Genomic DNA, 10752 nt, shown 5'->3' on the forward strand with positions numbered 1-10752 from the left:
TGTATTCATTATGACTAGATTACCAGTTTTTCTTTTTTTCTTGTAAAAATATCAATGCTAATATAAAATTTATATTATCTCAATACATGTATTACATTTGAAAAGATCAGACAAAATGTATTAATGTTGAACCAATAACTCATTTTTTAAAGAAGTGATTTGAGGTTTAGCTTGTAGAAGTACTTCAAATTTCAGTGAACACATTTGCAGAAAAGCTTAGAGAAAATACAATTCCATATCTTAAATTAAACATAAAGTAATTTAATTTGAATGTGCTGTTTTCTAGTCCAAAAGCAATTAAGTTCTGCAATAATTTGGTAAGACTGCATAAATTATAAAATTTTGAGTGCAAAGGATTAGATTGGAGAATCAGTATGTTTCAAAGGATTAGAACCAACAATCACATTGTTAAAATTAACATTTATTTATGAGAAACTATAGCTAGTTAGGAAGAAGATGACTTCTTGGTTATTACAATTTAACCTGTGGTCGTGGAATTTAGCAATAATGATTTTCCCTGAATTATGGGTTTGACATTGGAAAGTTTTGCAGAAGCAGGAGTTCCATTGAATTTTAAATCTATGTCAGCAAGCGTCACATCTTCACATGGTACACCACTGCTACAAAGCAAAACAGCTCCTTCTGGAGTTCCTGAAGTTCCAGTGATATTTTTGAAGGAAACCTTGCTTATTTTAATTTTTGATGGATTCTGCAATCACAGAAGACAGAAATGAAAAAAAGGGAAGAAAACATTTGTCAGCAGATTCTTTTAACAATGAATGATATACTGTTCTTTAGCTTTTCAAGTTAGTATTTTGTTCCAAATGCATGTTATAATAAATGAATTTTAATTCTAACTGAATCTTATAAATTCAGGTAAGATTTTCATGCATTTATATATTTTAAATTCTTTTTATTTTTAGTGATTTTCAATATTAACTTGTCTTGAAAAGGGTGATTTTAATGAAGTACCTGTTTGGTGCATTGATTCCATGGACAATATTCTTGATCTATAATGATAGGGTTCCTGACATTAATCATTTTAATGTCTTCAAAATGCATATCAGTAACTGTAATAGTTCCCGGAGTATCAGGCCAAGTCTTGATCCTCACACCATTATCTGTGTTGTTTAATACGCAATTTTTTACTGATAAACCTTGAACAGGTTCTTCTTCTTGATATTTTCCTAAGCTTCCAACACTAATACCATGTCCAGGTCCACATTTCACATTCAAGACATTGACTTCTCTGCTACCATCACCCAATGAGATGCAATCATCACCAGTTGCAATGTTAGTGTCAGTAATGTAGACACCAGTTGATCTTCCAATGTGAATTCCATCAGTGTTGGGACTATCTCCAGGTGCAATAGCTTTGAAGTTTGTAAATGTAATGTTGTTGCATCCCAAAACGTTCACATGGAAATTTTTGCTGTCCTTTGATGTTATGTCTCGAATGATGGTGTTGTTGAGGAAACCAAATCCAAAATTCTATGAAATAATAGAAGAAATAATTTGTGAGTTGAAAAAAAGAGGGTCAAATAGTTTGAACATATTGAAATATTAAAAAATGCAGACATTATTTACCATGGAAAGCTTCTTGCAGATCTTGGTTTCTGCACAATTATTGTGGTCCCAAGCAATTGCACCTTGACCATCAAAAGTTCCACCACCAGACAAGGTAAAGGAATTAATATAGGAAAATTTAATCCATTGAGCTTCTCCATCGAACTGGTTTGGGTCTTCTGGTGCTTGAATTGTTCCATCAACTTGAACCTCAATAGGGGCCAAGCAAGGCCCTTTCAATTCTATTTGTTTTAAGTGGTATGTGCCTGTAGGAATCACAATTTTACTAGGGTTTGTTGATGCACATGCATCTTTCCAAGCATTTGTCAAAGGCTATTAGGGTTAAAATTATGAAAACCAAAATTAGATATAATCATATTTATTTCTCCAACTTTGTATAAAAGACATATATATCAAAATCTTACTTGAGTTATATCTCCATTAGGGGCTCCTCCATATTTTGATATATCAAAGACTCCAGATTGAGCTCTCGCAGAAGAAGAAACTTGAAATATCAATAAGGCAAATGCGATCATTTTCAATTGCAAATCCATTTCTGTGTTCTCTGCAATTTCCTCCACATGCTTGCTTAAGGAAATATGTGTATTTATAAATCAAGAAATATTATTTAGTATAACAATGCCAAAACTTGTATATACTATATAAAGATTTTTATCTAATTATAAACTTTGATTTCGTTGGAACAATCTTTTTTAAGGAGTTTACCAACTGGCGGTTAAGATTCTACAAAAAATATGCCTTACTGTGAATCATGATTTGTAATTTTTTTAATAGTAAATTAGTTAATTGTACCTATATATTCTAACCTTAGGACGTTGTGTACAAACTAAAAAGTTTTACCTAATATATTCACTTCAATCAACAATGAATCACTTATTTCAATGATGCTCTGCAAGTTCAACCTCCTAAACAATCAAATATCTAAGAAAAGAACTACTTTTTATATTTATATACTTTCGTTATTTTTTAATTAATTTATTGATCATTCATACAAATAAAATTTTATGCCATATTTACATTTAAAATTTCAGAAATTATGTAAATTTCTTCAAAATATAATTAACGAAAAGAAGTAGTATTCTAAATCAATAGTCTACTAACTATAGTAAATCAATAACTAATAAAATTAATGAACTTTGAATTTCAATATTGACAAAGACTTAAATACATCTGCAATATTATTCTCCAAGTTTATTTTTGCGATATTGGTCTCGCAAAACACAATGACAACTCTCACGAAATATAGTCTAGCGTCTATGTTTAGTCCTCTCGTGATAAAATCTGATGATAAATTCGATGAATGACACTTTCACTATTGTAATGTATAGTCAAATACTAATGCGCAATGTGGAGCTTTGCTATCACCCCCTTCAATCACAATGCCTCTTTCACTGCCTCATGAGTGTGATATACTTAGCCTAGGTAGTAGATTCAGTATCTGTTGTTGGATATTTCATAGAATTCTGTAATTTCTTTTTTGAAATTTGCTTTTGATGAAGGTATGGTTTGTGATTTTGTTTTCTTAAATTTGTTTAATACCCATGTTTTCTTAAATTACGTTCAATAAATATTTTCTCTTTCAGTCTTCATCTTGTTCTATAGCTAAAAGTTTATCGAAAAATTCTTGCCAGAAATTCAAATCCAGTTGTTTTATTTATGAGATTATTCGTTGTATGAAATTTTTTAATTTATAATCCAATATTTCTATTAGTTGAAGGGACTCATATGTAGTGCTGTTAAAATGGGTTAAAAACCTGCTAGTTAACCCGGCTCACCACAGGTTTGAGCCGGGTTGGGTTTGAAAAAAATGTAATTTTTTTATGCGAGTTAGTTTTCAACCCGGCTCACTTAGAACCCAGCTTACCGGGTTAAACTCGCGGTGAGCCGGGTTGGCTCATCAACCAATCTAATTTAATTTAATTATTTATTGTTTTGTGTTTCAATATATTATTAGTTAGAATTTTTTTTATTATATTGTAGATGGTGATAAAGAAGAACATGTTAAGAGAGAAAACTATGATAGATTTATAAATTCAAGATTCTAATATTATAAATGGTATGGACAAGTGATACAAAAATTATCAATATTAAAAATTTATTTGTTTGCTTTTTGTACATGTTTTTGGATTGTGCTTGGATTGTATGATATTTTTTATTTATTTTGAATTGTTATTGGAGTTTAACATCCTTTTATTGTGGGGTGTTGCTCCCTCCACCACCACACCTTTCTCCCTCCACGTCCCCTTTACTATTTTGCCCCTCAGTAAAATTTTATTTTTAGGGTTATTATTTTTTAATTTTATTCATTCACAACCTATTTCACTAATAACCTATTCTAGTCCCGTACATGAGTAAAATACTTTTCTTTCATTTTAACATTATATTTCTTCCTCTCTTTCTTTCGTCGTTATGAGATACTACAAGTTGCAAAGGTTGGTGGTGATGGAAAGAATTATCAAGCAGTCTCCCTCTCGTGGTGTAGTTTCGCTCTCGTGGTGCAGTGCGTGGAGTGGTGCAGTGCGTGTTGTGCTTCCTCTAGGTGCGTATTCAAATAAACCTTGAAATAAAACTCTAAAATAAAAAACGTAACATTTAAACGGAGGTGACATCTTCAACGGATGTCACCTCCGTTTAAAGGTTACGTTTTTTATTTTAGGGTTTGTTTTATTAGGGGACATCCATTGAAGGATGTCACCTCCGTTGATGTATACTTCCTCACGCTGGTTGATGCTCTGGACGCTCCTCGATGTTCCTCCACACCACAGCGGCGACGCTCCTTCACACCACGGCGGCAATGAAAGCTTTCAAACAAAAAAAAACTGGGAAGAAAAAGGAATGGAAGTGCGGGAGGTGGGGAGGTGAAACGGAAATGGGGAAAGGGGAAGAGTGTTCCGTGGGTGGGTGTTGGGAAAGTAAAATTAAGGTTTCAAATTATTTAAAATAGGCTAAAAGTAAAAATCTTTTTAACTTAAGGATATAATTGTATTTAAAATAATGTGGGGAGGTGGAGGAAGTATAGGGTGGTGGTGGAGGGAGCAACACCCTTTATTGTGACGTTTATTTATATTTGAAATAAAAAAATTGTAATTTTTTTATTTTAAAAAAAAACTTATAATTAAATGAGCCCACCCGTTTAACCCACCAACCCATGGTGGGTTGGGCCGGATTCAAATTTTTTCAGTTTGCTAATAAGTGAGGAGTGTCACCCCTCCACCACCACACACTGCTCCCTACACCTCCCCCACTTTTTTTAATTCCAAAAATACCATTATTTACTTTTACCCTTTATCTTTTTTAACTTTTTCTTAAAACCCTAATTTTTTACTCTCTTATTCACTCAGCCGCACACCACATCCCCACCCCCACACTCTTACTTTCTCTCTTCCTCTCTTATTCTCCTCTTTCTCTTTCCCCAATTTCCCATCTTCCTCTTTTCCCAATTTACCATTTCCGTCAAGGTTCTCTTCTCCTTTGCTTGGTTCGTGCTGATGCTTGGTTGGTGGTGGGTTCGTGCTATTGCTTGATTCATGATTGGTTCATGGTACTATGGAGTTTGATGTTTCCTTTGTTGTTGTTTTTGATCCAAGTTAGTGATTCTATATGCGTCTCTCTTCTGTGTTAAATGAAGAAGAGAAACGCCAAAGGCTTCAATGGATATGGGACATTCGTTGAGCTTTCAACGGATCTCGATATCTGTGGACGGATCTCGAGATCCGTTGAGCCTGATGTCTCATATCCTTTGAAGTCTTTTAACGTTTTGGGTGTTTTCCTCCGTTAAAGGTCCAACAAATCTCCCATGAGGTATTAGCCGTTTCGTTTTCTTGCTTTTTTAGGTTATTAATTTAATTTTATTTAGGTTGTTAATTTTTGTACATTTATTTTAATATAATATTTTGTGTAGTATTATTTATTTATAAATGAAGTGTTTGTAAAAAAAATAAAAGAAAGAATGGAAAGCTAAACGAATTCTTTTATTTATTTTTTACTTTTTAGTTTATTAATTTATTGATTTGTAAATTAATTTTTAGATACTTTTAAAGTTAAGTAATTATATTTTAATTATAATTATATTTTAAGTAAATTATGTATTTATAATTAAATTAATTTTTTTTATTTAACGAATTAATTATTATTAATTTAATTAAAGTTAATTGATTTTGTTTTGAATTGTTTTATTTTTAAAGAAGAACAGAAGGAAAAGAAGAGGAATTTGATTTCCATGGAAGTAGTAGAGTGTGGGGGTGCATTCATATATTGATGGGAACCATTAATGAAGTGTTTGGAAGTTGGAGAAAGTTAAAATTTTTAACCACCACATTAAATATTATGGAAGGGCAAAAGAGGAATGAGGAGGTGCAGGAAGGACTCTCTGATGGTGGAGGGAGTAACGCCCATAAGTGAGTCAGGTTGGGTTGGTGACTAAGTGATCAACCTGTGGTGAGCCGAGTTCGGTCAAGTCGAGTTACCCGTTTTGACAACTCTATATCTTACGTTTTCTCTCCAAACGATTCGGTGTCATGCTCTATGTTGTTTCATTCATCAAGGATTCTCTCCAAATGGTTACGCGCTCATGAGAGGACACAATGAAGGGTGCTGTCATAGCTTTGCTTGAGAATATACAAAAAGAAATACTAAAATTGATTTGACGAACGAATCCTAAAATTTGAGCAGATAAGTATAGTCTTTTTTTCTTATTATTATAATACAACAAGAAGATACCTATGTGCTTCAAGTCAAACAATGAGTAGTCCAAGGACGGCAAGTTGATAATATTGTTTGTTTTCAACGTAGAGAATGTCTAAATGGAGTGTTTGTGTTAACCTAGCAATCAATATCATAACATCTTCAGCAAGAGCAAAGAATTCCGTGAGATTCTACCAAAGAAAAACTGTTGGATTCACCGCTTCAGAATTTGAGATTCCAAAAAAAACTTTAGGATTTACCATTTGAAAGTAACACATTGGCCTGCAGCTTAACTGATTCCAATATAGATATGAATACATGCTTCTTGGTGTTTGTGTCATGTCAAAATCCATCACTCATGTCCTAAGAACAAAGGTGTTCAAGATAGAGAGAGATACAACTAATAACTGTAGCTTATAGTATATATAAATACATATATATAGGAGCATTTTCTTTGATTTACTACTACTGCAATTTGGTGCTGGCTGTAAGTGAAAATGGAGCTGATCAATTTGCTGCTCTCACTGATCCTTTCAGTGTTGTTGTTATCAGTGCTGTTCTTGTTGTATCAAACTCGTTCTCCTAAAGCAATGGAAGGCATCCCTGGAAGCCTTGGTTGGCCAATTGTGGGAGAGAGCTTCTCATTCCTCTCTGACTTTTCAAGTCCCTCTGGGATCTTCAGCTTCATGATCAAGAGGCAAAAGAGGTAACAAATTAATAAGATCAAAACATGCAACTGATTTTAATTTTGCATCAGTATCAGTGTGAAAAGTCTGTACAAATCACCTACATAATATTGTCTACAAAAGTCAAAACCATATGGAAATTCATGATTGGATTTCAGTATAAAATACCTTTACAAGTGTGTTCCAATCAAATCAATAGTTACATGCTAGGTGCTAAGGAGTTTCAAGGATGTTCCTTTTCATTGGTCACTTCTATTTTGTGACAGATATGGAATGGTTTTCAAGAGCTTTGTCTTGGGGAGGTTTACTATCTTCATGACAGGGAGGGAAGCAAGTAAGATATTGTTAACTGGCAAGGATGGTCTTGTGAGTTTGAATCTGTTTTACACTGGCCAGCAAGTTCTGGGCCCCACCAGCTTGCTGCAAACCACAGGGGAGGCTCACAAAAGGCTAAGAAGGCTGATTGGTGAACCTTTATCAATTGATGGACTGAAGAAATATTTCCATTTTATCAACACTCAGGCTATGCAGACATTAGATCAATGGGAAGGAAGGAAAGTCCTGGTTCTTGAAGAGGCTTCTACAGTTGAGTGGCACTAACTTTTCAAACAAAGAAAATTTCATATTTGGTTGTTATACATTCTTATTCCATACTAAGTATCTGAAATTTTGAATATTACAGTTTACTTTAAAAGTGATTGGACATATGATCATGAGTTTAGAGCCTTCTGGGGAGGAGCAAGAAAAGTTTAGATCAAATTTTAAGATTATTTCTTCCTCATTTGCATCGTTGCCATTTAAACTTCCAGGGACAGCTTTTCATCGTGGCATCAAGGTAACAAAGTAGTACAAAACTTTCCACATGGAATAAATATGTGCTTTGATTCAATTATTAAGATAACTTAACTCTCTTTCACTCTTATGCTTGCTATGAATGTGTGCAGGCTCGAGATAGGATGTATGAGATGTTGGATTCTACAATTTTGAGGAGGAGAAGTGGCCAAGACTTTCAACAGGATTTCTTAGGATCTTTAGTTATGAAACACAGAAAAGAAGATGGAGAAGAAGATGAAAATAAACTCACAGACAAACAATTGAAGGATAATATATTAACTCTCCTGGTTGCAGGCCATGATACCACAACTGCTGCTCTTACTTGGCTCATTAAATTTCTTGCTGAGAATCCGATTGTTTTGGAAAAATTGAGAGTAAGTATTGAAGACCCTATTCAGTCTTCTCCTTTCTGTGTTCAAAGATTTTAAAATTTAACTTCCTGAATTTTTTTGCAGGAGGAACATAGACAAATTGTGGCCGGAAGAAAAATTGGAACAGATCTTACCTGGGCAGAAGCTAATAACATGCCCTACACATTCAAAGTGAGTAACAATAATTTTAGCTTTTAGGTAACTAATTGATCATCAAATTTCACATCTCACCAAGATTATTTGTGATTCATATTTCAGGTCATCAGTGAAACTCTTCGAAGAGCCACAATACTACCTTGGTTTTCAAGAAAGGCATCTCAGGATTTTGAAATTGATGGTATGGTAATGCCAATACAAAATGGCCACATGTGTCTATATAAAGTGTTTTTCTTTGTGTTTATTCAAACTTTTGTTCTTTGAATGAGAATCATAGCTGATGTTAAATTTTGCAGGTTATAAAATTAAGAAAGGTTGGTCCGTCAACCTAGATGTTGTTTCCATACACCATGACCCAGAAGTTTTCCCAGATCCTGAAAAGTTTGATCCCTCAAGATTCGATGTAAGTTTTTTCCTGACATGAGACATTGCTAATAATTTCTTCTTATAAGGACCCCAAATTTGATATTTTCATTGAATTGCAGGAACCCGTGAAGCCTTTCAGTTTTCTTGGATTTGGTAGTGGACCACGTATGTGTCCTGGAATGAACCTTGCCAAGCTTGAAATTTGTGTCTTCATCCATCACCTTGTAAACAGATACAAGTAAGATTTTATCAGATTCGGAATGATCAAGAGAATCACATTGCACACAGAAAATTGACAATGCTGTATTTTCCAAAACAACAATTATTATATTTTGTTATGTAACACAATTTTTGTATCAGGTGGAGACCTCTGGAGAATGAGAATTCTGTCCAACCAACGCTTGTAAGGATGCCAAAGAACAAATATCCTATTATGGTTGAGTCACTGTAACACGTTTGCTCTAGCAACTACAAACACGAAACAGAAGAAGAGACAGCAAGGAAAAATCTTGTATTGGAACAGAATCACTTCCTCTTTGTTCTTACTTCATGGAGAGAAATCATGCTTTATGACTTCTGAGGACAGAAACTAATCCTCAAAGAATAATTTGCTTCTCGTTTTTAATATTTAAGCAGATCTAGAACGGAAGTAACTACAAATAATTGGGATTATTTTCAAATTTACAAATTCAATTAACTTTGTTTCTCTCCATGCTAATCATCATTATAATAATTATTTTTCCTGTTATGCTCGTGCTATAGAGTTTGGCTAGACCAAAAAACAGGATTTATAATCTCAAGTATTCGTCTTGAAGAGTAAACAATCTTGCAATCTTTAGTTAACGTAAAGGCTTTAATTATCCATTCCGACAAAACAATTAGAAATAACAAAGGACTGGGTCGGATAGTACAGTCTACCTTTTATCCAATATGAAAAAAAAAATCCAATCCATTATATGTCCCACCCATCATATATCTATTTAAAAAATATTTATAAATTTTTTAAAATTTGGGAGTGTCAGAACCACTCAAATCTACGTACGTGTCGTTTTAGTGGATTACATGTATCAAGCGAGGGATTCGACACTCAGACGGGCGAAGGCAGGTGTTGGCAGATGAGCGGTTTGTTTTGACGTTGGAAGGAAAACTTTGATTTTCAGAAATTCACGCCACTCTCTCTGCCTGCACCCTTCTTCCCCAGATTCTGAAAATCTCATTTTCTCCTCTTTCTCTCTAAAAGATCTTCCTTCTCTCTACCAAATCTCACCCTTTCCCTTCTCCGATCATCATTCAGGCACCACAGAAGCACTTCCGACGTCAAGAGCTTCCAGTTAAACCGTTCAGTTTGTGAAGCTGAGCTGGTAAGTTCTTCTCTTCACTCAGTCGTGCGTTTTCCTGGACATGCAAACCAAGTTCTGGTTTCATGTGTTGATCACCCTTCTCATAATGAGTGGTTCTGATAGTGTTGGGTTTTCACTTGGTGTAGTTTGGATTGTCGAGCGCTGAGGGTAGAAGAACTTGTAATGGTGTGAACACTATTTTGTCTCTGTGAACATTCGGTCACGCTCAAAGGTAAGGAAAGCTTATATAATTTAATTTGTATGTTGCTTGTATTGCATGAACGTTCGTTGAGTTGCTGAATTAAAATGAAATATGATTGTGTTATGTTCTGATGTATGAAGTATGTGAATTTACTATGATGTGGATGTATGAAATTATGTAGATAAATGTTGAGAAATTGAATTGAGATAAATGATTTCTGAGTATGAAATTCCCTATGATAATGTACGTTCGTTACTGAATGGTCTTTGACCGTTCGGTTTTTCTCGAGAACTAGTTTAGAATTGGATTCTTTCATTTGGAAGGAATTTATGTTGAGGACGAGCGTCTTCGTCTAGTACAATTTGTGTACAGGCGTTCCACCAAGGATATCCTTTCCTTGGTATCTTAATATAAATTTAAGTATATCTGTGTAGTAGTATGTCTGTTCGTTCTTGAATATTAGTCAAATGATATCTTATATTCACCAAGCGCTCGTACTATTCTGTGCTAGGTCTTTCACCAAGCGC

General features: G+C 34.1%; 2 protein-coding genes across 2 annotated transcripts; one reads left to right on the forward strand and one right to left on the reverse strand.

Annotated features, from left to right (window-relative positions):
* Window positions 1-445: 445 nt before the first annotated feature.
* Window positions 446-2132, reverse strand: LOC108319445 (polygalacturonase). The gene is made up of 4 exons (XM_017550586.2): window positions 1992-2132; window positions 1588-1899; window positions 973-1491; window positions 446-709 (listed from the first exon to the last, which is right to left on the reverse strand). Exons 1-4 carry the CDS (start codon window positions 2118-2120, stop codon window positions 479-481), a joined length of 1191 nt encoding a protein of 396 aa, XP_017406075.1. The 5' UTR covers window positions 2121-2132; the 3' UTR covers window positions 446-478.
* Window positions 2133-6736: 4604 nt separating this feature from the next.
* Window positions 6737-9338, forward strand: LOC108319470 (abscisic acid 8'-hydroxylase 3). The gene is made up of 9 exons (XM_017550615.2): window positions 6737-6976; window positions 7223-7541; window positions 7639-7791; window positions 7901-8164; window positions 8246-8332; window positions 8420-8498; window positions 8614-8720; window positions 8803-8921; window positions 9044-9338. Exons 1-9 carry the CDS (start codon window positions 6768-6770, stop codon window positions 9132-9134), a joined length of 1428 nt encoding a protein of 475 aa, XP_017406104.1. The 5' UTR covers window positions 6737-6767; the 3' UTR covers window positions 9135-9338.
* Window positions 9339-10752: the final 1414 nt, after the last annotated feature.

Source organism: Vigna angularis, chromosome 8 (assembly GCF_016808095.1).
Source record: "Vigna angularis cultivar LongXiaoDou No.4 chromosome 8, ASM1680809v1, whole genome shotgun sequence".
Taxonomy (NCBI): Eukaryota; Viridiplantae; Streptophyta; class Magnoliopsida; order Fabales; family Fabaceae; genus Vigna; species Vigna angularis.

Bases quoted from the DNA above. Each gene is read 5' to 3' on its own strand.
- LOC108319445 (XM_017550586.2), bottom strand. From the start codon at position 2,120: ATGGATTTGCAATTGAAAATGATCGCATTTGCCTTATTGATATTTCAA. The intron at 1,492-1,587 runs GTAAATAATGTC...ATTATTTCATAG, and splicing joins TCTGCAAGAAGCTTTCCATG to AATTTTGGATTTGGTTTCCT. The intron at 710-972 runs GTACTTCATTAA...CTGTGATTGCAG, and splicing joins GGAATCAATGCACCAAACAG to AATCCATCAAAAATTAAAAT.
- LOC108319470 (XM_017550615.2), top strand. From the start codon at position 6,768: ATGGAGCTGATCAATTTGCTGCTCTCACTGATCCTTTCAGTGTTGTTG. The intron at 7,542-7,638 runs GTTGAGTGGCAC...TGAATATTACAG, and splicing joins TTCTTGAAGAGGCTTCTACA to TTTACTTTAAAAGTGATTGG. The intron at 7,792-7,900 runs GTAACAAAGTAG...GAATGTGTGCAG, and splicing joins CTTTTCATCGTGGCATCAAG to GCTCGAGATAGGATGTATGA.